This window comes from Rhincodon typus, chromosome 5 (assembly GCF_021869965.1).
Source record: "Rhincodon typus isolate 14 chromosome 5, sRhiTyp1.1, whole genome shotgun sequence".
NCBI lineage: Eukaryota > Metazoa > Chordata > Chondrichthyes > Orectolobiformes > Rhincodontidae > Rhincodon > Rhincodon typus.
Window position 1 is genome coordinate 55,354,712 of NC_063336.1, and position 27,621 is coordinate 55,382,332.

General features: G+C 39.0%; 1 protein-coding gene across 1 annotated transcript in view; it reads left to right on the forward strand.

Annotated features, from left to right (window-relative positions):
• Positions 1–26,814, forward strand: part of slc35f1 (solute carrier family 35 member F1) — a 296,969-nt gene extending 270,155 nt beyond the window's left edge. The window contains exons 7-8 of the mRNA XM_048597131.1: positions 2,321–2,475; positions 25,784–26,814. Of these exons, the coding sequence (XP_048453088.1) occupies positions 2,321–2,475; positions 25,784–26,008 (380 nt within the window). The 3' untranslated portion in view covers positions 26,009–26,814. The remainder of the gene's footprint in view (positions 1–2,320; positions 2,476–25,783) is intronic.
• Positions 26,815–27,621: the final 807 nt, after the last annotated feature.

Consider the following 27,621-nt stretch of genomic DNA (forward strand, 5'->3'; position numbering starts at 1 on the left):
GGGGCAACTCTCAAATCATTCTGCACACCCACAACTGAGCAGATATTAAGGACAAACAAAAAAAATCACTGGAGCTAAAATTGAAAATGTTGTTGACAGAGAAGTTAGGATAACATGGTAGGTTTTCTTAAGCTTGCATTCATAAATGCTGGCCTGTTTTCCACTTCCAGTGCTGATCAATTTACTGTGCATTTTCAGTTTTTTGGTGCTAATTCCTGCTATCACTTCTTTCACACAATAAACCCAAGAGAAAGCAGTAATTACAAAATCGTTATTAATCAGAATAGGATAACAAAACTACATCAAAATCTAAAGGGTCTTAATATAAGAAATTGCAGGCATTCTGTGTCAAGCACTACCACTCAGTTTAAATATTTTTTTTTTCTTCTTTGTTCGTTCATGGGATGTTATTGTTGCTGGGAAGATAAGCATTTGTTCGCCATTCCTAATGACCTTTGAAACTATTGGTTTATGAAGTCATTTCAGAGGACAGTTAAAATTGAACCACATCACTGTGGGTCTGGAGTCACATGTAGGCCAGCCTAGGTGAAGATGGCAGATCTCCTCCCTAAGGAACATATATTTTTACAGCAGTCATTTTGTGGTCACTGTTTCTCACTTCCAAATCCAGATTTATTAATTGAACTGTAAATCTGCCAGCTACTGTGGTGGGATTTAAATCCTTGCTGCTACAGCATTAACCTCATCCTGTGGATTACTAATCCAATGATGTTACCACTACACATTGTCTAGTCAAGAGACTGTTCCTGGCTCTACAGTGAACATTAAGGTCGATTCAGACTCAAGCAGCCTCTCCCTTCTTGACCAAGATATCGGCTCTCATTTTCCTCCATCTTTCAATGCAAATAAGATTGCCAATTACTGAATTAAAAATTGAGCTTTTCTTTTCTCTGACTAGGAATTATCCTGAAAATGCCCAATTCATTTTGTAAGGAATCTTTGCAAAAAGCTGAAAGCTGAGACTTTTCAACGTATCAATTAGGCCTGAATACAAGGTGACATCCCAGAAGTGAAAGACACAGAGCCTCCCAAGTCTGTAGTTATCCAAAGGAGATAGTGTTGCAGTGATAATGGCATTAGCTTGGTAATTCAGAGGCCATGCTACTGTGCTGGTGACATGGGGTCCAAATCCTACCATGGTAGATGATGGAATTTAAATTAATAATATCCGGAAAGTAAAGCTAGTCTCAGTAATTGTGGTCATGAAACTACCATCAATTGTTTAATAAAAGCACATTGAGTTCACTAACATTGGGAAGGAAATCTTCTATCCTTACCCAGTCAGGCCTATATGCAACTCTACATACATGTAGGTGACTGTTAACTGTCCACTGAAATGGCCTTGAATACTATTCAGTTAAAGGGTAATTAAGCAACAAATTTTGACCTCTCCATTAACATCCACATTTCACAAGAGAAAAAACATAAAGACGAAAATTTACTTCAAGATTATGATAGGGTTGCTACTCATTTGACTGAAAGTGTTGTTCATGTCTTTTTTTCAAAACTTGGCTGTTGTATAGAAACTTTGTAGCTAAATATCTCCTCTTCTTTAATATTTATCAACATATACTTATGATTCTGAGAAAAACAAGTTTACAAATTTAAAGACTAGAAATTTGAAAAATATTTGATCAGATTTTTCTTCCTTTTGAAGTTTTTAAAATCCTGTCATAGCAGCATTTTAATCTCATCCATTACAAGTAATCATGCCTAAATATCAATCTTAATACAAGAGTATAAGTTTTAACGTTAGTGACAGTTTGTCATCTATTTTAATGTTAGTAATTTCAATGAGCAAATGACATTTTTACCCTTGATGTGTGCTTTTAGATTCCTAATCAATAACTATTTGCAAAATAACAAGAGAAAGCTAATAAGTAAAATTAAGTTGGAAATATTTGTAAAATTAAGTTGTAAAAGTGATTCTGAATGATGAGTCAGGTGATTACCTGGGCATTGAGAACATTATGGGAAAAGAAGCCTAATTTTTGAATAACAAAATGAAATATATATCTTTTAGTTATTTTTCCCTCATTAAATCTGGAACAGTCCCATTGGAATCCACAACATGTCCTCAAATTGTGAGTTTTCTTTTCTGTTTTGTATCACTGGTTATGCCCTTTGGATTATAATCATCAAATTGGAACTGCTAATTAAGTAATCTGACAGCATCTACTGAATGGATCATTGAAATTTACAGCTTTAGCTATGTTTTAAGAGCTTTGAAACTGCACCAGTTATGTTTCCTTTTCTCTTTGGAAAACACCCTAATGTCTTTTTCTGCTCTTTTCTCCAGGACTGCTCTATATTGGTTTCAGTGCCTGTATGTTTGGTCTATACAGCTTCATGCCTGTAGTCATGAAACGAAGTAGTGCCACTGCTGTCAACCTCTCCCTATTAACAGCAGATATTTACAGTCTATTTTGTGGGTTATTCCTTTTCCAATACAAGGTACGTTAATCAAATTTATTATGTCACTGGGCCTTGTTATCTTGAATGGTGAAGCAGGAGATAACCTGCTCTTTTACTGAAAATAATCTGTGAACTGTGTGTTTTGTAGTTGTTGTGTATACAAAGGGGAGATTAGTTTTTCTGCGCAAAATGAAACACTGGTGTTCTGTCAATTTAGTTTTACTGGAGAATGGAAGAGATTTGACTATGTGAAACATGGCTTACTGTCCTGTCAACATCATGCAATAATGCAAATCCATTCCTCATCATTTCTGACAGACCAAGTGCTGTCATGCTGAGTAATTGACTCATTATGTGTTTAAGAATTCTGAGATCTAAGATGTGATCTCTGGTTTATGCTGAGTTAGCTGCTGGTATCAGATGAGGCAATGGATAGGACTGTGCAATTAGCTTTCATCATTCGCTGAATGAGGGAGTGCTGAAATTACTTAATAGCTGCGACATCAAATTGTGATCTCCACTGAAAAGTAACTTGGTGCTGTGTTAGATGAGGAAGGCTAATAATGTAGTGTAGCGGTACACTGTCCAATAATCTGCTGGCACTTGCCACCTAGGCTTATACATTGGACAATGCACTTTACAGCCTTGGAACCATACCTCACCATGACTCAACATCTTTAGAAAGGAGATGAAAAAAAACTCAGTGGAAATGGGAAACTGCAGTGCAATACTTCCTACACACCATCTGGTGGGATAGGAGCTTGTGCATTATGATTTTCCACCAAAATGAGAAGGTTCTGAGAGGGAGAAAAAAAAAAATGCACCGAAGAAGTCACTTTCACTTAGTGGAGTAATATTCTTTAATGTAAGCTGGAGAATGCCTGATTTTTCTCTGTCTATTGAATTAAATTGTAATTTAGAAATTACACATTTCAAAACCATGTGTTCTTATACCATTCCCTCAAATGAATTCATTAATAAATCATTAGTTCCATAGTAAAAAGGGAAACGTAATCACAAATGACTTGTTTAAGAGTAGCACTGAGATCCTCCTGTTGCGTAAAAAGAATTTAAGAAGGTGAAAAATGATCCATTATGAAATTCACATAGTTAAAATAACTGGACTGTATTCATTTCAATTTTATGGAACATATCTTAGAGTAATGTATGGCATCCATCTTGGTATCAACTACAAAGAAGCCGTGCAATACTCTGAGGTAATGATTAGTCAAAGGAGACATTAAAGTTCTAAGAATTGTGCCATTGGTGTTTCATTCTACAAATTTGCTTCGATGATAGCAATAAGACTTGTGATTTCTGCATTGTGTTGTGTCAATAAACTGTACAAGTCATAAAAATCCTAATTTGGTTACTAATGGTGTTGCTGCAGAGTCCTTTCACCGAGATTGGAAACTAATTAGCTAGGGAACTTGTTTTTGATTGCTAATCTTTGACTCCTGATAGCAACACGTCTGTCAATGTCAGGTGAGAGTATGATTAGGCTCAACTGTGATGTGTTCCACATTTGAGTAGCCTGCCAAACTTTTATTGACACCAGCAATGACCACTGTTGTTCACCACAAAATCTAGTCCATTCTTTATCATCACAATTGAGGTATAATGAAAAAAGTGGAATGATTAGCTCATATGTACAAATTTTATTTTATCGCCATAAAAAATTGTCGATAATTTGATCAATTTTCATATTATTGAGAGGTTTGATGTTCAAGCTCTCTGAATGTCAAGAAGACTCCAGGTATTGTGCTTTCACATTGAATTTAGGTATTAAAATGTCATGCAGTGCACATACTGCATTCAGCAGAGCAGCCAAATGTAAAAGAAAGATATATGGCGGTAGTGACACAAGCTTTGATCAACTAAGATATAAAATACTGCACATGTTGAGTGATTCCTCAGTAGCGCATTATCAGTTATTGTTTCAGGGAGACATTGTTTTACATTTTATTTCTGCATTGTTTGTAAATAGAAGTAAAGACATTGATGTTTGTATTTCAGAGTCTAGTGCAAGAATAACCTGACAATATCTTGCGCTTAGCTTCTATCTGCCTTATATGATTGTGATTGGCCATTCTAAGCACTGCTGCTAAGCTGAGACAAAGACTTCAGCTGTGTAAGGCACTGGACTCACAACTCTGTGGCACGCTGGGCTGGTGCACCATTATATAATGCCAATGCATTTTCTGACAGTAATCAGATTGTATGTTTTAATTTCTTTGCGGTGTTAGCCACACCTCAGTTAATAAGACTGTTTCCTCTGAGTCAGAAAAGAGCCAAATTCCAGTTCAGAGACACGAGTACAAAAAAAATTAGCTGATTCTCTGTAGGAGGACAGCTCTACTGGGGTGCTGTCATTTCAAATAGATGATATAATCAGAGAATAATTGGATGGTTACAGCATGGAAGGAGGCCCTTAGGCTCATTGGCCCTGAGTTACCTTCTGCGGGAACAATTTAGTTTGTCTCAAACCACCATTTTTCCATATACCTCCATTTTTTGCTTTCCAGTACCTCATTTTTAAAAGTCACAATTAACTCTACTTCCCGCGCTCTCTCAGGTGTTTAAACAAAGATTTCTCCTTATGTTGTCTTTGTTTCATCTCTCCGACCATTTTAAAGCTGTCATTTGGTTCTCAGTGCCTTCTGCCCATGGGAAAGATTTCTTCCTTGGTAATTAGAGCAGAGACTTCATGAAGTTGAAAATATCAATCAAACCTGCTCTCAATCTTCTCATGCATAAGTAAACTCATCCCAACTTCTCCAATCCGCAACCATTCTCATAAGTCTTTCCTACAACCTCTTTAGCCTTCCTAAAGGTGTTTGTCTAGAACTGGCACAATACTGGACTTGAAACTGAACCATTGTTTTAAATGATTCATCATAATGTCCTTCCTTTTGTACTCAATAGTTTTGTTTGTATAACTCAAGATTCAGGATGTCTTTTGAATTGCTTTCTCAACGGGCTATGCTATTTGCAATATTTTGTGCACGTTTCCTGTAATCATTGTAATGAAGTCAGACAGGTGAGCCTCATAGAATATGAGTTCCCTGATTGGGGCTGTTAACCTGGTCCAATCAGGGAGCCCTGGCTGACAGATATAAACAGGGGTGTCAGAGGTTCTGAATAAAAGTGGAAAGAACTGCAGATGCTGTAAATCAGAAACAAAAGCAGAAATTGCTGTAAAAGCTCAGCAGATCTAGCAGCATCTGTGAAGAGAAATCAAAGTTAATGTTTTGGGTCCACTGACCCTTCCTCAGAAAAGGAAGGGTTCTGAGGAAAGGTTCTGAGGAAGGGTCACCGGACCCAAAATGTTAACTCTAATTTCTCTTCACAGATGCTGCCAGACCTGTTGACCTTTAATGGCAACTTCTGTTTTTGTGTCAGAGGTTCTGCTCTGTCTGAGAGTTGGCTCAGAGGAAGCCAGACCAGTGGAAAGTACTATGATCGTGTAAATAAAGGGTGACTTGGGATACAGGCCTCTGTGGAACTATTCTATTGACCTCCAGGTTTCTCTGTTTAGAAATGTGCTTTTTTATTTTAAATTGCCTCTCCTCATTCTTCCTTTGAAGAAGTATGATTTTGTACATATCTGTTTTAAATTTTGTCTGCTATGCGTCACCCCATTCTGCCAGTGTATTTTTTAAAAAAAAAACATTGTTGGGCTGTAGCTGTCCCTGGCTAGGTCACTATATTATCCATAACGCTTTAAGCGTCAATTACATTGCCATAGGTATGGAGTCACATGCAGTCTAGACCAGTTAATGATGGCAGATTTCCTTCCCTAAACAACATTAGTGAACCAGGTTGGTTTTTATGACAATCGACAGTGGTCACAAAGTCACCACTATTCCAGATTCTTATTGAATTTAAGTTTTACCATCTGCTGTGGTGGGATTCAAACCCATGTCCCCACAACATTAGCCAGGGGCTCTTCATTGCTGGCCCATTAAGAATCCTATAAGTCTCAATGAACGAAGAACCTTTTGGTTCTGAGGAAAGAGTACTACCACTGACCCAATTGATATTACCACCTGGGAATCTGTGTAATTTTGTATCGGTTTCACTTCAATGGAGTCATACACCTGTAGGTTTTCTTATTTATCTTTTGATTTCCTGTTTTTCTGTCAATGGAAGCTGAGAGACGCAGAGTAAACGGTTATTGCACTGTTGCTCCAGGATTTATGTTTTCCTTCCACCAAAGTTGGAGATCAGGGAAACCTCTTGGAAATTGATCCTCCACCTTTTCCTATTGTAAGAAAAGTGGTCTTTCTTTCCCTATTCTATGGAAGCAGAGATAATTATGATTTTTGAGAGCAGCATTTGTGATTATTCTGATCCTAGTATTGTTCCACAGTACCTCTGTGTGGTTCATTACAATAAATGAGTGAACAAAAGAATTCAAACTCCAGCAAATTGATAAATAATGAATGTAATAAAGAAGGAGTGGCTGTGTATTAAAAACTGAAAGAACTGCAGATGCTGTAAATCAGAAACAAAAACAGACATTGTTCGAAAATCAGTGACTATGTATTGTTGGATTCAAAACAAACACATTGCTCATGAAACAGAAATCACAGTGAAAATTAATTGACAGTGAAGTCAATACGAAGGAACATCCACCTACACTATTCCGCAAGCCCTTTTAAACAAAACAGAAGGCAAACAGCAAAATGCTTTCTTTACAATGAACAGCTAAACAATCTATAGAAAATAAGCTTTTCAGCAAGATTTGGCCCAAGGTCTGTGATCATGCTAAAGTATAAAACGTCGTATAAGTGAGACATCATGCTTCCTATACAATTAGTTGGAATCTTTTTGCCTCCTTCAACTCAGAGATTTTCTAGGTGTAACTTGCTGGAAGTGTGAATTTGTACGGGGGCATCTGGAGTCTTTGAGACCAACAGTATATCTCCTTAACAAATGAGATGTAAGGATTGAGGGATGACACAGAAGAAGAGTGAATTAAAGACCCATCAGCTACAAAAAGAGAGATAAAGATAAGTAATGATTGAATTAAGGCAGACAGACAAAAGGAAAGTAAGATTATTTTGGGTTTAAAATATGTATTTTAAATTCTATAACAACAATTTACTACTTGAAACCCAACAGTTAAATTTATTCATACACTGGGTCAAAAATATTGATTGGAATTGAATTAATAATTAGTACATTGCTTAAAAGTATTGTACACTGCTAATTATGGCCTCACATAGTGCTGTGGTAGTGTCCATATCGCTTTACTAGGAGGCCCAAGGTCAAATTCCACTTGTTCTAGAGATGTGCCAGAACATCTCTCAACAGGTTGATTGGAAAAGGGACACTAAATGTGCCAATCTGGTCTTAAAATTAATGGTGCAGTTTAGGATGAGATAACACTTGTTCTAGGCCAATGGCAGATCAGGACATATCAATCACTAGGTTCTAGATATTTGCGACTCAGTGTATTCTGTATCCCAGAGGGTTGTGAAATTTTTCAATCCACTTGTTTACACACCTTGTGATACATCTGGGGCAGATGGGACTTAAACCTGGGCCTCCTGGCCCAGAAGTAGGGACAGTACCACTGCACTACAAAATGGTCGTGGATGCTTCATTGTTGCAAAATATTTAAGGAGGAGATAGAAAGGTTTTTTACCCTCTCGGGGAATCAAGCGTTAGGAAGAATAATTGGAAAAGTAGCGCTTAGGACATTGATGATCCACTGTGACCATTTGGATGGGGTTCTTGTGGCATGGTGGTAGTATCCCTACCTCTAAACCAGATGGCCCAGGTTTGAGTCCCACCTGCTCCAGAGATATTTCATAACATCCTTGGACAGACTAATTGACTAAATAAATAATGATTTTAAATGGTAGAATATGTTTGTAGACCCATATCTTACAGACTTGGCCTTTGATTTTAGAACAAAGTGACTGCTATGACAGAGCTCACTGTATGTTATAATTTGATTTGAAAAAAAAACAGTCATGATAAAGTATTGAGGAAGGAGAGGCAGGTAGCAAAGCTCTTTCAGTCATTACCTGGGAGATTTAACAGCTTCTGCAGATTTTCTGCTACGTGTTCAGAATATAGATTTAGAATTTCAGTTTCAAATCATTAAGGGCTATTTTTATTTATGCAAGAGAGACTGCAGGATTTTTTTGGCAATTAGAGAAGTGCATAAATTAAATCAGATGAAGCACAATCAATTGCCTTTCTGTACTTGACAGCAATATTTTCTTCTTTGATTAAAGAAAGTACTTAAATGTCATAATAATGGTTTTCTAATATTTCATAAATTAGACTTGTCTGAAACACACACAGTTTTTTTTATTGTAACTTTGTTGGCTGGGAAGTGTAAAGTGAAAATTTAAATGCTGTTTCTCTATATCCTGTTTTTTTTTTAACTGATATATAGGTGGCTATTATTATTTGCTTTAAGCCAACAATTAAAATGTCTTACATATTACTAATTACAATACATAGTTGAACACTGACAGAGCTTTCCACAACTGATAGTTACATGATAACAAAGAAATCTAGCTTTAATTACTTCAATAACATGAAGTCAATTCTTCTGAACATAAACATGAATTTCTATCCCTGGTGGAGAGAACAGATTCGAGTCAATTCCCAGTTCTTCAAAAGTGTTATGGGAAAAGTTGCCCTGGATCTTCTGATTTTCTTTCCTAAAATGTTAGCTAGAGTCAGACCTGCTACCCTAGAAAGAGTTTGATTGCCTTGCGGACATGGGCTGTAGGAAAGGTGTACTTCTGTGTCAACAGTTTGCTGCAGTTGACTAAAGAACAACAGCTTCTCCTCTCAATTCTCACACAATCTCACCTCCCCACCCAGTCCCATTTTCCTTCCAACATATGTCAACCTATGCTCCTCCATACACTCCATGACTCTTTATACCCCCCATGTCAAACTTTGCCCCTCTGCTCATGCCCTGGTCTTCTCTAGCCTCAGTGCCGATGTGTATCGCTCTATCCAACCCATAACCATCCACAGCCCTAAGCCAAACAACAGACAGAATGAAATATCAAGCACTGTTTTATTTTTAAATGAACTGAAAGTTTTTTTCAAACCTTTTGAAAGTTTTCAAAAGTTGGTTCTCAAATTTTCACCTTTTGTGTATCTTCCTTATCTTTTCTCATTGTCCTTTCTTTTGTTTTTTTCATCTCTTCTGACTTCCACTCCAGTCTACTTGTAGGTCACAGACCTGGAAGGTTCACTCCATTTTTTCTCAAAATATTCTGACGCGCCCACTGCGTTTTTCTGACATGTTTTGTCTTTATTTTGGATTTTCATTCTCTGCAGTATTTTGCTATTGGATTTTATATTCTTATCGACCTTTTAGTTAAAATCAGTCATTGGAAGAAAATAGGCTTGCTAGTAATCTATCTGCTATAATTAAGATGTCAGGCAGGCTCTCCCGGTGGCAGCAATACTACCAGTGGGGCTATGTGTAGTTTCCTTCTGGACACCATCACTAAATTATGACCTCTAACATCACGTTAGTGCTTTTAATAATGTGAATTGTCCAAAGAGGAATGAGAAGGAATGCAGTCTGAAATTGCTGTTGAATCAAAGAAGGAAATTTTCAGATTGACCAAAAACACGAATGAGAGAGGACTGAAATATGTAATGATATGGCACCCAATGAAGGTGGAACAAGAGTGATTATGTAAGATGCAGTTTTCAGAGGGTTTTATAGCTTAACAGGTAGCAGAGTTTGAGAAGGGTAAAGCCAAGGAAGGAATTGAATGTGTATATGAGACTTTAAATTTGAGTCATTGGTGGACCAACAGGAATGCATGTACAAAGATGATGATGGAATGTGAGGTTAGAATGTGGGCAGCAGCATTTTAGCTGAGTTCTAGTTCTTGTATGAAGAAAGGTGGAGGGCTGGATAGGACAACATTGGAATAGTTATATTAATGATAACTAAAACATACCAGAAGTTTCAACAGCAGATTAACCAAGTCAGGAACAGAAGTCCCTGACTTGACAGAAGGAGAAATAAATGGTGTCTTCGGGATGGAAAAGATACAAGGCTAGATGTTCTAATCAGGCTCCATTAGGGCATGGTGTTTGCGACAAGTTTGAAACAGTAATAAATGAGGGAGTGTTAATTTTTGGCTGGGAAGCAAACCTTGTGACTGGGGACTGAAGGCAATGACTTTGGTCTTCCTAACGATTAAGTAGTTAACCCAATACTTAATGTTGAGTAAGAGATTGACAATGCAGACGCAACGTGTAGTAAATTGGTAAGGTAGACATTAATGCCATGATGATGTGGAAGATAATGAACGTCAGCAGTCCATGCCATCAAGACTGTGAATGGAGAAACAACAGTAACAAGTGTGAGAGAGCTGAATTACTGAGATCAATATCATGTATAATGGTGTGTAAATAAGACTCCTGAGAACCAAATAACAGTTACTGTTGGCAAGGCAGAGACCTGAATGCAAATTTGGAGCTACAGACCAAAATTTACAAGGAGAAAACATCAACAACAGACCTGAAGAAATGAAAATTAGAAAACTTACCTGGGCTAGAGGTGTAGTGAAGCCTGTGGTAATGACAGCACCAGTTAAGTCAATGATATTGCAGCAATAGCTCTAAAACCTAGAATGTTCTCAGGGGGCAATACTAAGAATTGTGGGAGAGTGGTTCAGTGGTTAGCATTGCTACCTCACAATGCCACGGACCCGAGTTTGATTCCAGCCTCTGGCAACTTGCTGTGTGGATTTTGTACATTGTCCCCATGACTGGTGGGTTTCTGCGGGTGCTCCGGTTTCCTCACACAGTCCAAAGCTGTGCAGGTTGGGTGGGCTGGCCAGGCTAAATTGCCCATAGTGTCTAGGGATGTGCAGGCTAGGTGGATTAGCCATGGGATATGCAGGGATAGGGTAGGTGATGGGTCTGGGTGGGATGCTGTTCGGAGGGTCGGTGCAGACTCGATGGACCAAGTGGCTTGATTCCATGCTGTAGGGATTCTATGATTCTATGACTTTCAAATAGCATCAGGTTTTCATGCCAATGTGCGTAAGCACCAGGGTAATACTTTCCTGTTAGCAATTAAGCATAGAGCTGACAGTGCCCTCATAAGACTTGGGGAATAAAAGAGACTTCTGCAAATTTTGAATGTTAAAAGGTGTTATGTTTTCCGCTAATGGTAATATTGGACAAGTTAGATCCCAGAGTTAAACCTGATAGACCACAAGTTCAATTTTTGCAGTTATTTCCCATGGTGGTCATTTGTTGAACATAGTCACATGAGGGTGTTAGTGTTCTTCAACATAAGAACACAAATTTATTACACAAAAGAAATTCAAAGCTATATATGTGATTGCATAGAAACATCTTCATATAAACAGCAAAACAAAATTGCAACATTTTTCCCACCAATATCCTCTACAGATGCTCAATCTCGGAGGAATATCTTAACTCTTTAGTTTCTTACTTGACTGACTCTTTCCAGTTCTCCTCTTGGAGTACTGAGATAATCTTACAACTTCCTTCCAGTTCTGCTTGCCTCAATGACCTTTCAGTTATGATGACTTGAAATCTTCTGTACAAATGGAGAGCTTGGAGATATCACAAACTAAAAGCCTTCTGCCAGGTGACTGTATTTCTGAACTGAAAGCTTGATTTCACTTACCTGAAGCCAAACTTAACAAGTGGTCCTTGTTTTCTCCAATTGTTACAAACTCAACAGTAAAAATATTTTATCAGTTAACATCACAGATGTCCTGTAAGGCTGTTAACTAAATCAAATACTTTCTTACGAATGATGTATTTAGCTCACTCTTTCAAATAATTTCCTAGCCTCATAAAAAAAGTTACATTCACGAAACTGTTAACAAAATCCATATGCCACATTTTTAAAACTCTAATATTCCCAAATGATAGTGACATGTTATACACCTTTATCACAAATTCAGCTGCACAGGTCAGATAAGTTAGTTTTGTATCTAGACTCATTGGCGCTGACGTATTTGAACAGTGCACCGAATAGAGATCTACCTGATTATAAAGAGTTACGATGAAGTAAACGGTGATAGGCATTTCCTGTTGGTTTGATAAATTGTTATTTTAGAAACTAAATAAAGGAGTGGTTACAGAACAGTTGGTAAAACTGAGAAATTCTCAACCATGCACTTGTTTGAAAAATCCATTGTCAAATGAAAAGGATGGTTGTTGAAAACATACTGTAAGAGTTTATGAACTAGAATTAGATTTTATTATCACGAATATTCAAGTACAATGAAAAGTGTACAATGTTGCCATTCCCAGCACCGTCTTAAGTACAAAGGAACCGAGGTACAAAATCTTAGCTACAAAGTAGAAAAATAACAAAGCAAAGTTAAAAGTCAAACATTGCAGTCCCTCTTAGTATAAAATAGAAAAATAAATAAATAAAGTTAAAAGTTCAACAGTCTTTCTTAAGTGCTTAGCCATGTTGAGCTTTCACTGCCTACAAGGACTCAATCTCCTCCGCTTTGGCCCGCTCTCTGGAAGACCTCAGGCTGCCTGCTCTCGTCGCTGCCTCAGATGCCAGGGGACCTCCCTCATCGCTGTACTGGGCTCGCTCTTCCTGCATTGGGCTTGATCTCCAAATGCAAAAGTCCCAATCCAGGCCCCAGCAGCTGCCACTCTCCAGGCCCCACAAAGTCGCAATGCCATTGCCACCGCTGCTTCCACGACCAAGCTCTCTCTCTCTCGAGAAAGTAAGTTCGATCATCTCTGTGCTCGCTGCCGCCACAAATGGTGGGAAACCTCTCTCACTGCCATATTGGGCTCGCTGTCCTCGCAATGGCTTGATCTCCCACGCACTGATCTCCTCTGTAATGCACAAACTCACTCTCCACAGAAGTTTAGTAGATTAAAGTAAGAAAAGAAAACAGTGAAAGAAGGAAAAAAAGATAAAAGTGCATGGAACAGATGAGCTCTGGGCAGGAACCCTCACGCTGCGCTGCTACTCTGCCGCCATCTTGGAATTGCAAAAAGGAACGTATGTTTAGATTAGGTGGCTAACTTGACCTTTAATATTTCTTTGTATATTTCTATTTACTGAAGTATATGCATAATCTAATAAATAAATACTGTATTCTCAATTTTAACTGTGAAGTGCATAAAGTGGTTAGAGGTAATTCAGTGACTTAAATCTCTAGTCTGCAATTTGATTCCAGTCTGTACTCCCATTCTCATTATTTTAAATGTTAATCCGTTAATTATTCAGCCAAGTACAGGACTGGATATCAGCCAGTGTCAATAAACATCGTCAACTCTTTAAAAGGGCAGAAAGCTCTTGAGGTCTCTACTCTGAATGACAAGTAATTACCCTGAGATATGACCCTTATATTTTCATAGTCGTGCTGGGAATATTTGAGTTTTAAAAGAGTTCTCTGAAGGGAACACTCAATCTGTCTGAGTATGTCGTAGCTCAGAGGATATGTAATTTATATCCCCAGCCAGCAGTTGAGTTCTAGGCTGTGAAATTTGGCTGCATAGCAAAGCCTGAAACTCTTAAAAATGTCAGTCAGAAGGCTCTGGCTACTTTGTCAATGAGGTACACTGCACCCTGGTTCTCAGGATGCCAGCACAGACACAGTATGCATGTGCCAGAATCAGGCAAAAAGCACACATTATGAAATCAAACCATTCTTCATGCTGGTATGGCCAATCAGTCATTTTGGACTCACAGCTACCTTTCTAAATCACTGCCCATTAATTCATTCAACTGCACATAGGATTGGACCAGCACTGCAAATTGAAAAGATCAACACTCAGTTTTCAGGTGAGGTGCTTATGAATGCATACAATAATCATAGAATAGCTCCAAAGGAAACCATTTGGCCCATCACGGATGAATGAGCTGAAATCCAAAGATGAGGCGAGAGTGACTGCCCTTGACCGAGTCCAAGTGAAATTGGAGTCAATGAGGATCAGCATGAAAAATCTCTGCCATTTGGGATCATACATTGCACAAAGCATGTCAGTCATCTCAGCTCCAGGACATCTCTGCAGGACTTCCTCAGGGTATTGTCCTAGGCTCAACTATCTTTCAGCTGCTCAATCAATGACCTTCCCTCTGTCATAATGTCAGAACTGAGGATGTTTGCTGATGATTGCACAATGTTCAACATCATTTGTCACACCTCAGACACGGAGGATGTCCATGTTCATGTTCGCGTGCATATGCACGCACACACACGCACACACACACACACAGACACACACACACACACACACAATAACCTGGGGGTTACCATTAAGCAACTGAACTAGATGCACCATATGAACACCAATGGAAGAAAAAGTCAGAGGCTGGGAATTCTGCAGCTATCAAGTGTGAAAGAATACTTTCTACATGCTTGAAGGAGCGCAGCTCCAACATTACTCAAGACACTTAACACCATCCAGGATAAATCAGCCCAGTTGATTAGCACCATATACATCACCTTCAATGTGCACTTCTTCACCACTGATGCACAGTGGCAGCAGTTTGTCCTATCTACAAGAATACGCTGCAATAACTTACCAAGGCTCTTCCAATGGCATATTCCAAACCCCTGACGTCTACCACCTACAACAACATGAGAGCATGACTACCTGCAGGTTTCCCTCCAAGCCACACACCATCCTGGCGTGGGATTATTATTTCCATCCCTTCACTGTTGCTGGGTCAAAATCCTGGAACTCCCTTCCTAACAGCCCTGAGATACTCTCTACATGCCAAGTACTGCAGCAATGAAAATAAAATGACTGTACTGGCTGTCCAAAGAAGAAATTTATTTTGTGCCACAACCCCAACTTGTCTTTATTCCCCTGCATATTGTTCCTTTCTCAGACATTTTAGAATCTTACATCAGATCAGCAAATGGCATGTTACAATTTGGCTAGGGGCCAGTAGCCTTTATTTTTAAAGTAAACCAGGGTGTGAGTCCAAGTGAGCATATTAAGTGAATAAAGCCACATTTTGAACAGACAACAAACATCTTTACTATACAACTTCAGAACAAGAATACAATCTGGTATACATGCACAACTTATTTTTAACTCCCAGAATTAACAAATGGGGTAAGTACTGGTATAATTCCCCCAGATATTGACACAGTAGATCACCAAAACTTATTAAACTTCACAAGGGATTACAATTCTTCACTTCTGCAGCTCAGGCCTTAAAACTCCCTCTCAATTACCATTTCATTTTGAACTGCCTCAACAACTGTTTGCTTTCTGGATTTAAGCTCCCCAGGACTTCTAAGCTACTTTCAAGTACTCATCCATAAGCTCAAGTCCAACTCTTCATCAATATCTAAACTCACGATTCCAGTCCTGCACCCGAGGTTTTTTACCCCAAGCTCAATCTTGCTCAGCAGCATGTAGCAAATACTGCTTGTGTGCTTTTCAGCACCTCTCCCGGTTCTATTAAAGTATTAAAACTCCCAAGCTTCTTCCAATCTTCTGACAGCTTTAACACAAAGCCAGTAATCTTCCCACTTGCTCAGTTCCCTAAGACTTCCGAGCCCTGACTCTGACATGTAGCTGCATACTAATTTCTAGAACTTGGTCACAAGTTATGACATCAGGAGCCATCCAACTGCCCTTGATTCCTCACTAAGTCCTTTACACAGAATATGCCTTCCCAAAAGCATAGTTAACTACAGCATTCCTAACGTGGAGCCTGCTGCTGTCTCTGACTAATCGTTTGGAAACCTTGCACTAAGTACCTCCTCTACTTCTAGCCAAAATTGAATGGCACTAACATTTGAAACAATCAAATGTTGCACTCTTGAAACTGTGTATCCCCTGTTAGTTACATCCTCACAGATTACTGGCTGTCATTCCTTTCTCCAATGGAAATAGTTTCTCTTTATAAACTCTATCCAGGTCTCTCATGATTTTGAATATCCCTATTAAATCTCCTTTTAATCTTCCCTTCTCCAAGAAGTACAGTGCAAAGCCCTCCAATCTGTCTAGGTAACTGAAATTTCCCATCTCAAGAAATGTTCTCATGAATCTTTGCTGTACCCTTTCTGATGCCTTACATTCTTCCCAAAATGTATAGCCAGAACTAGAAGAACACTGCAGTTGAAGGCAAACAGATATTTTATAAGCATTTAATATTGCTTTCTTACTTTGGTAATCTATGTATTTATTGATAAAACCCAGAATGCTATATGGTTTATTATCTGCTCCCCCAACCAATCTTATTACATTATGTTGATTTATGCACACGTCCTTCTGCTCCAGCACCTCTTAAAAGATTGTACCCTGTGTTTTTATATTGTTTTTCTGTGTTCTTCCTATCAAAATTAATTACTTCACACTTTTTTGTATCCAGTTTTCTCTGCCAATTCCACTGATTCTTGGTCCTGGTACCAGGTAGGCAGTACATCGTTCTGGATTCATGTCTGCTGTGACAGGAACATTTGTCTGTTCCTCATACAATTAAATCTCCTATTGATGTTGCTGTTCCAATCTTTCTTATGCCCTTCTGTGCAGCTAAATCAGCCGCAGTCGTATGGATGTGGCACTGGTTGTACTTCCCAGGTGTACTAGCACTATCATCAGTATTCAGAACTGAGTACTGTTCTTTGTTATTCACTCATTGGACGTCGGCATTGCTGGCTGGCCAGCATTTTATTGCCCATCCCTAGTTGCTCTTGAGAAGGTGGTGGTGAGCTGCCTCCTTGAACCGCTGCAGATGTCCCCACAATTCAGTTAGGGAGGGAATTCCAGCATTTTGATACAGGTATATATTTCCAAGTCAGAATGATGAGTGGTTTGGAGGGGAACTTGCAGTTGGTGGTATTTCCATGTATCTGTCGCCTGAGTCCTTTTAGATGAAAGTGGTTATGGGTTTGGAAGGTGCTGTCTGAGGATTTTTGGTGATTATCTGCCATGCATCTTGCAGATAGTACACACTGCTGCTACTGAACATTGGTGGTGGAGGGACTGGATGATGCTTGTAGATGTGGTGCCAGTTAAACGGCCTGCTTTGTCCTGTACAGCGACAAGCTTGTTGAGTTCGATTGGAGCTGCACCTGTAATCTGTGATTCAATCATTTGCATCAGCTGACAGTACTCAATGTTTCTGCTTTTACAATGTGTGAATGATAAAAATGCTTCAAATCTAGCATTTGTTTTTTTAGAGACAGACAGCAATTTCTGTATTTCAGTATCTATAATAATCTAGCATTCTTGAACACTTACAACATGAAAGTCACATCCTGAAAGGAGCTATATTAGTGAATCAATTGACTTTACTTAATACATCAGGCAATATCAAATGTGTCAGTTGTTATCAATGTTGTTTATTAAAATAGCAAAACAACATTATTTGTGCACCCATATTATGTTAGGTCTTCTTACTACATGGAACATATAGAATGTAATCCAATAGAAGGGTAGAGGCAAAAATCAATTAGAAAGTATGGACTGAGGAGTCAATTGGCCTCCATGTACTTCTGGTTTCAGCGTTATGTAAGCTTTCAAGTGTGAAAATTGTGCCGACTATGTTTCTGGCTGCTTCTGACATTGCCCACTTGACATGCCATACTGGAATGAGTAGCAACATTGACATACCATGTGTATGCCAGAAGCTTTTCCAGTGGGCCAGTTGAGCTATTAACACTGAATTAATACTCGTTCTAGAAACCTGAGCCATGCTAATCATCCTCAGCGCCAAGAGGAGCCCCCCCGCCGCTCCACCAGTGTGGGAAGGCTGGGGCTTATAGTTTTGGTGTCTCTGCATTTGCAGTAAATCAAGCTGAGACTGCAGAGGGAGAAACTGCACAGAGGCATGAGGAGCAAGGCACAGCAGGCCCTATCCATTAAGGGCATTCACCAAGGGAGTGGTCACTGAAATGAAGGTTTGCCTGCTAACCTCAACAGGACGGATTAAGAGATCGTGGTGAATCATGACCCTTCTGTCTTAAGATAGGAGCTATCAAAGTATAGCCACTAAAATGTGGTCCAGTTCGAAGAGACAGCCTCACTACCAAAGGCGTTCATTAATTAAGTACTCCAGGAATCAAATCCAGCATTCTGGACAAGACAATGGATTGACTTAACTACTATGCTTATAAGGGTAGATATTTATCAAATCAGCCTGTTCAGAGATGATGCTACTCACCTCTGGAACAGATGGAACTTGAATCAGGCCTCCTGGCTATCATTGCACCACAAGAGCTTACTCATAAGGATAAGCTCCAGAACTTTTCAAACCTGTAAAACCTAGATGTTATTTTATCCAATAGACTGGTTCTGCCAGGCTATTAACTTGTCAGTTATCTGTTGTGCTCTTTTTAGAGTAATACTACTAATTTGCAAAAGCATCAGAAACCAATCTTAACCATAACTTAATAGTCAGCAATTCTACTACTGTTGAATTAGTGTCACAATTTGATTTGCCGTTTACACATTCTGCTGCTTATTTTGTTGCGTAGTTCCATTCCATAATTGTCACTATTCAACTTGATAGTTTGGCACTCATATCTACTAATTGCTCATACAGTCAAGTTATTGTTTTGTAGTCAATAAATAGTTAATTTATGACATTATCTGTCTCCTTGGATAACTTGGCAAGAAAAGTTTAATCCACTTACTCATTAATAGTGGCTGTCCTAATTGTATTTTGGTAAGGTGAACCTAGTGTAGCAGATCATTGAGGCAACACAAGCATCATTTACCCCTTAACCCAAACTACGTAATAACAATCCAGATAGATATAGAGTCATAGAGCTGTACAGCACAGAAACAGACCCTTTGGTCCAACTCATTCATGCTGACCAAATTTCCTAAATAAATCTAGTCCCACTTGCCATCATTTGGCCTATATCGCTCTAAACCCTTCCTATTCATATACCCATCCAGATGCCTTTTAAATGTTGTCATTGTACCAGCCTCCATCACTTCTTCTGGCAGCTCATTCCATACACGCACCATCCTCTGCCTGAAAAAATTGCCCCCTAGGTCCCTTTTAAATCTTTCCCCTCTCACCTTAAAGCTATGCCCTTTAGTTTTGGACTCCCTCACCCTAGGGAAAATACATTGTCTATTTACCCTGTCCATGCCCCTCATGATTTTATAAACCTCTATGAGGTCACCTCTCAGCCTCTGATCCTCCAGGGAATATAGCCCCAGCCTATTCAGCCTCTCCCTATAGCTCAAACCCCCTAGCGCTGGCAACATCCTTATAAATCTTTTCTGAGCCCTTTCAAGTTTCACAATGTCCTTCCTATAGCATGGAGACCGGAATTGCACGCAATACTCCAAAAGTGGCCTAACCAACGTCCTGTACAACTGCAACATGACCCCCCAGCTCCTACACTGAATGCTCTGACCAATAAAGGCAAGCATACCAAACGCCTCTTCGCTATCCTACCTACCTGCAGTTCTATTTTCAAGGAACTATGAACCTGCACTCCAAGGTCTGTTTGTTCAGCAACATTCCCCAGGACCTTACCATTAAGTGTAAAAGTCCTGCCCTGATTTGCCTTTCCAAAATGCAGCACTTCACGTTTATCTAAATTAAACTCCATCTGCCACTCCTCGGCCCATTGGCCCATCTGATCAAAATCTCATTGTACTCTGAGGTAACTTTCTTCACTGTCCACTACACCTCCAATTTTGGTGTCATCTGCAAACTTACTAACTATACCTCCTGTGTTCATATCCAAATCATTTATATCAATGACAAAAAACCCAGCACCGACCCTTGTGGCACACCGTTGGTTACAGGCCTCCGGTCTGAAAGGCAAGCCTCCACCAGCACCCTCTGTTTCCTACCTTTGAGCCAGTTCTATATCCAAATGGCTAGTTCTCCCTGTATTCCATGTGATCATAGTTCCTGAAGGCAAGCAAGAATGTATTAGCCAAGATATCAAAACTTAATCGTCTTACAATACGACAACTGAAGGATGAGCTCGATTTAGAATGATAATCAAAATTGAGGTAGTATATCAGTTATGATAATGGATTCATTATTCACCAGCCTGGATTCATGATCCAGAAGTTCATATTGTAACATGGGAACTTAAATTTTAATTAAATCTGGAACATAAAGCTGTTCACAGAAGTTGTCATAAAATCTCATCTGGTCCACTAATGTCCTTTAGGGAACAAAGTTTGTCAACATGGTTTGTCCCATCTTTGACTCCAGAACCGCAACAATGTGTTTCACTTTTAGCTGCCCTCTGAAATGGTTTAGCAAGCCACTCAGTTGTCATAAAATTGTTGCAAGAGCAATAAGTATTGATTTTACCAGTACTGCCCACCTTCTTTAATTGAAGAAAAGAATGATAAATTCACAGTCAATGATACTGAAGCGGAAGTGACAACGAATGTTGCTTCAGTTTCCATTGAAGTCACTATCAGAGAGGAAATAACTATAAAGGTCGAGGGGAATATTCTGATGGTTAAAGTAGAAAGAGGAAAAAAAGCAAATAAAACCTGAGGACATGGTTTTAGTGGACATTCAAGAAAACTAGGGAGAAAATATAGAGATATTAGCCTCCAAATATATATATTTTTTAAAAAGTCAATAAAAAAAGGAATAGTATCAGTGGAATCAAATATCAATCTTCAGGAAGGGAATTAGAGTAAGCATTAATTTTATTTAATATCTGCAATTCGGAAGATCCTAGAATCTTCAAGATCAAATGATGCAAGGAATATATTATCAAAAAATAGTCACAATTAATTTCTAAAATGAAGATGTTTAAACCATCGTATTGAATACTTTGAAGAATTAACCGGAAGTGTAGGCGAGGGCAATGCAATGAAAGTGCTATATTTAGATTTCCTGAAGATATTTTACAAGGCAACACATAGATCTGTAATAAAGGAAAGTATCTGTGAAGTAAATGACCAAATATTAGAATACTTGCATGATAATTTCCAAATGCTGGATAGAGGAATTAAAGGGCCTTTTTTCTGACTGGCAAAGTCATTTACTAAAATGTTATAGAATTGAGAGAATGCAGCTATCAAGTAACATAGAGACAGGAGTAGGCCATTCAGACTACAGTCTGCTCTGCCATTTATTACAATTATGGCTGATGAGACACTTCAATGTTCTTTACCCACATTATCGCAATAGGTCTTTATGGCATTGGTAATCAGAAATCTATGAATCTCAACTTTAGACATACTCAAAAACTGCGCTTCCATAGCCTTCTGTGTTAGAGAAATCAAAAGATTCACAAAACTCTGAGCAAAAGAAAATCTGCTCCTCTCAGTCCCAAGTGGCATCCACCTTATTTTAAAATTGTTCCCCCAGTTCTGTACTTATCAATTAGGACAAACATCTTGTCTGTATCTGTCCTGTTTTTATCCCTTGAAGTATTGTGTAGATTAAAATGGAGTCACCTCTTATTCTTAGAAGCTCTAGAAAATGCAGGCCCTGTTTCCCCAATGTTTCTTCATAGGACAGTCCAGCCATCCTGGGAACAAGTCTGATGAACCTTCATTACACTTCTTCTGTGGTAATAGAACTTTTCCTGCAGTAAGGAGACCAAAACTGCACACAGTACTCCAGACAAAGTCTAACCAAGCTCCAATACAGTTGAAACAGGACTTTACTACTCATGCACTCATATCTTCTTGTGGTAAAGGCTAACATTTCATTAGACTTCTTAAAAGCTGCTGTACCTGCATATCAGCCTTCAGTGACAAAAACATCTAGGTCTCTTTGTACATCTACACGCTCCAACCTCTCATAGTTTATGAAATACTCTACACATTTGTTTGTCGAAACCAAGTAGATAACGTCATATTTCCACGTGATATTACAACCACCATGTTCTTGCCCACTCACTGAACCTGTCCAAATCTTCCAGAAGCCACTTTACATCTTGTATCATCTGCAAATTTGGAAATATTTCATTTGGTCCCCACATCTAAATTACTGATGCATATTATAATCAGCTAAGGCCCAAGTACTGATTATTGCAGTACCCCACTAATCACAGGCTGTCAACATGAGAATGACCCATTTATTCTTGCTCTCCTCTGTTTTCTCACTGTCAGCCAATCATTAATTTGCAGGAATGGTTCCTGCAAATTTGAAGCTAGCAAACATTACCCCACAAGGGAGTGAGACAGAACACTGGGAACTACAGACCTTGCAACAATTCCAGGGAAAATACCAGAATCTATTATAAAGAATATGATAAATGGACACTTGGATAATAATGGGAGACAACAAGGTGCAGAGCTGGATGAACACAGCAGGCCAAGCAGCATCATAGGAGCAGAAAGGCTGACGTTTCGGGCCTAGACTTGGATAATAATGATCTGATTGGACATTGTCAGTAGGGATTTGCGAATTGGAGTTTTTTTTAAAAGGATGTTATTAATATATTGATAAGGGGGGAGCCAACAAAAATAGTATGCTTGGATTTCCAGGAGACTTTAGACGAAGTCCCCACAGGAGGTTGGTTAGCAAATGAAGGCACATAGTTTTAGGAGGTAATGTTAGTTCTCTCACAACAGTGACTTGAAAGGAATTTGGGGATTTACATATACATATTAATCAACTAAAACCTTCTGACTGATTGACGATTTAACGGCATCTTAGGTTTGTTTAATACATCCTCATAAGTGGTGTGACATTTTGATCTTTTACTTATAAATTCTATGTCTGATACTACCTCCCTCACTAACACCTGAAGAAGAAGTGAGACTCTGAAAGCTTGTGTTTTTAAATAAACCTGTTGGACTATAACCTGGTGTCGTGTGATTTCTGACCTTGTCCACCCCTGTCCAACACCAACATCAGTACCTCCACATCCTCCCAATTATTGTCACCACTGTATCCAAGCATTCTGCCTCCAATCCATGCAATTGACTTACCCAACTTCTCTACCACAGCCATTGCTCAGACAGCCCCTTGACTTTCATTGGTCCCTGATTGATTTCTGTGTAGCTCCCTGGCTGACTTACCCCAAATCCCCTGAATGGTTGCATTGGATCAGCAGGACTGATCGTGGCCCATTCCCTAGACTAATACAGACCCTCTGACCCTAACAGCCTAAGCTGTGTTGAATCCATGCAAAAACATCTGATGTGGCCTTTGGCTTGCTCTGCTGGATACCCTAACTGAAGGTTGTCTTTCTTGACTTGAGCAAAGACTTGAGGCATGGCCCTTTGGTTGAGGCACATGCAGTGTGTGAGGCAAATACATTGATGGTACATGGCGCAGATGTTACTTATCATAACATAGTGCCAGAAAGCAACATGTCTACGCCCTTGACAGATCTCTGCTGGCAACCATGACAAGCTGCCTGACTTTGTGTATGCACCAAACAGCAAGTCAACGTAGAAGTACTGTGAGCCTTTAAGTTCTGAATGAGGAAGACAAAGCACAAAAGGACAAGACAGGGCAGGGATGTTATGAGAATCAAAGTTGATGCAAAGTGATTGAGCACTAAGACAACTAGCAAGTGGCCGAGCCAAACATCCTGTCCCACTCCATGAGGTGGGTGTTGGTCCCTGTACTGAAAGTGTGCTGGTGGCAACATTACAAGGAAAGGTGCCTGTGTGCTCCAAGTGTGGCATTGAGGGGAGACCTATATTGTAATTGGGATCAGCGATGTGCAGTGAAGATGTGGAAAGGCTGATATGTGTCTGATGCCTACCTTCATGGATGGGTGGTCACTGTCTTTGGCATGTGCCCTGTGATGATGATCATCAGTGCTCCTGCTCAGCCTGTTCAGGTTCTGTGCATGGCACTCACTGTTGGCATGCCAATTGCAGCAATGACTTCTGCTGCATGTGGACCTTGGAGGCCCATGCAGCTTAAACAAAAAAATTAGAGGGAACAGTGGTGACTCATGCCCATTAACGGCTAATGCATACAAATGAGCCTCTTACTGCTCACTAGTGGCATTCTTGTCTTGCTGATCAAAACTTGGTGCATAGTGTCCCTACAGCGTGGAAGCAGGCCGTTCAGCCCATTGAGCCCACACTGACTCTCTGAAGAACCTCCTACCCAAACCCATCCCCCTAACCATCCCATGGCTAATCCATCTAGCCCGCACACTATGGGCAACTTAATATAACCAATCCACCTAACTGCACATTTTTAGACTGTGGGAGGAAAGCAGAACACCCAGAGGAAACCTACACAGTCACAGGGAGAATGTACAAACTGCACACAGATAATCACCCGAGGGTGGAATCAAACTTGGGTCCCTTGTGCTGTGAAGCAGCAGTGCTAACCACTGAGCCACCGTGCTGCTGGTTGCAGAAGCAAAGACTTTGTCTTCACGATGTTGAGAATTTCATTTCTGCTGATCTCACCATATTTTCCCAACGTATGTTGACGTTAGTTTCGGAAGCAGGTTTTGGTGTAAATGGAGGCACTCATGGAGATAAATGGTTTACTGTGACAGTGTGATAAAAGAAAGTCAATTTTGTAGTTAGATAGGAGGTTAGAACAGGCTTTATCTCCTCAACCCTCTCTTGATTGACTATTCTGTTAAGTGATTCAGAACGATTCGAAGGGTCTTGATTTGCACTCACAGTAAGGGACGCTTTGGAGAGTTGCAGACTCCAGATAATTGCTTGTCAGTGTTTACAACTTTAAAAGACAATTGGATATTGCTGGCATATTTTGGCTCCATGGAGAAGAGTGTGAATAAAATTGTAGGTCTGTTTTAGTGCTTCACAGTTTTTTTTGACAAAAACACTTTGGTAAGGACCAAATGTTAAGGCAAGCTTAACATTCAGTTAATTCAAAATGATGAAGAATTGAAATTCAGTTTGCAGTTTGACTGATGCAAATAGCCAAATATGTTATGAACATGGCTATAAACATAGTTAAATCTCTGACTAGGAGATAGCAGGAACTGCAGATGCTGGAGTCAGAGATAACACAGTGTGGAGCTGGAGGAACACAGCAGCCCAGGAAGCATTAGAGGAGCAGGAAAGCTGATGTTTCGGGTCGGGACACTTCTTCAGAAATGGGCTGCATGGAGAAGAGTGTGAATAAAATTGTAGGTCAGTTTCACATTTCTGAAGAAGGGTCCTGCCCGATACGTCAACTTTCCTGCTCCTCTGATGCTGCCTGGCCTGCTGTGTTCCTCCAGCTCCACACTGCGTCATATCTAAGTCTCTGACTATTTGTTTTACAGAACATAATTTAAAAACCATTCCAAAATATATTAAAATGCTAAGCTCATTCTGTAGTATAACACACAGTTACAATATAGCATAGTTGTCATTTGTTTGCACATTGAATGTCATGAGCTGCTTGCTATTTCCTCAATGCTATATAGTTCATACATCCTAACATTAATAGAATCTCATTCTTTTCTCTTATTTTTAGTTTTCAGGACTCTACCTTCTGTCTTTTTTCACAATCATTCTTGGATTAATATTCTACTCTTCCACTTCAACATATGTGGCTCAAGATCCACGTGTATACAAGCAGTTTCGTAACCCTGCAGGCCCTGTAGTAGAGATGCCAACCACTGGACAAGTGGAGCCATCAGTGACATACTCCAGCCTAGGACAGGAGACTGAGGAAGAAGCCCATGTTCGAGTCTCATGAGGATGCATCGAAGACGCTCCCTGCACTTCAATGTCTTTGCATTCCGGAATTTCTTTTTGTTTACATCACCATTCCCCCTAATTTTGGTTTACTACATTTTAATATTTATTTTTCGAACCAAATTTCTAGAATTCTTTTTACTAATTGTAGAGTTTAGTAAACTGTAATTTGAAACAATTCGGTTTAACGTGTCAGTTCACTGACTAAGAGTTTTTAAGTGGATTGCAATCAATTGATGGTTTTAAAAAGTGCCATCTAAAACATTTTTATAATATAGTCTATATGTCACTACCACTGTCTGGGAATAAGGGGATTTTAACAGAGTTTAAATATGCACTGTATTTTTTTTCTTAATTCCAGTCATTCCCATCTTTTTGCACATAAATGTTTCCATGTTAAGGCCATCTAAGAAATCATTGAAGGGTGATGTTATCTTTCTATATGAAATGCCATTATATGACCTCTGAACCTGTGTCATTCTAGGGTGGGCTATTGTATAGTTTAGAATTTGCTAACTTGTGCTGTTAACATTTTGACAAGTTGTGTAGTACCTTTATGTTGCTTTAACAATTAGTATTCTTCACAGTTAGATTACAATAAGTATGAACTGTACCCCATGGGTAGAAATCTGCTGTAAAATAAAGAAAAGATAATAACAAATACGGTTAAACTCAACACCATTGTAAGAAAACAAACCAAAAAATGCACAGTTCAATTGAAAGAAGCCCTTTATCTTTTTTGATATCTGCATGCTCTTTATGGACTGGCTTTGGCAATGTAATGCCTGTATGATGTTTTCAAATAAATGCTTTATGAAAGATAATATCACAACACAGACTCCAGTCCAGTACTTGCAATGATCTCTGAACAAATCTATTTTGGGAAAAAAGGATATGTTTTTCTGTATTTACAGTATTAAAACTTCAACTGACAGTCATTTACGTCAAACAATAGGAATTGTTGTGACTCTGGATTTTATGGCCAATTGCTAATTTGAGAAAATGTCAGTGTGAATATCTGTGGTATATTTTTTGGCAAATGTGGTTGTCTGTGTAAAGTGTAGGCACTTAATTATATTTTTGATTAATTTAATGATTTGTTTCTCATTGTTAACAGCCTCAAAAGTAGTATCACTTTTAAAGCTGAAGTTCTCAATAGACATCATTGTCTTTGTTGAGTCAATCATCAATAACACCTAACACTTGAGTCTATCAACCACATTTAAACAGTGATTTGTTCCAAGGTACAAAAATAAATGTCACCTCTGTCATCCCACAGTAAATGTAACACTGTTGTCTGAGCCACAGAACAATAATGGCATCTCAATTCATCAAATGGGAGTTATTTCCTACATACTCCAGGTTAAATAAGAATATATATTGCATGTATATAATATATATACATCTCTATATCCCATATATATATTCGAGTATAGGAGTTGGGAAGTCCTGTTGAGGTTGTACAGGATGTTGGTGAGGCATCTTCTGGAATATTGTGTCCAGTTCTGGTCGCCCTGTTACAGGAAATATATTATTAAATTGGAGAGGGTTCAGAAAAGATTTATCAGGATGTTGCCTGAAATGGAGGGTTTGAGTTAAAAAAATTGGTTGGGA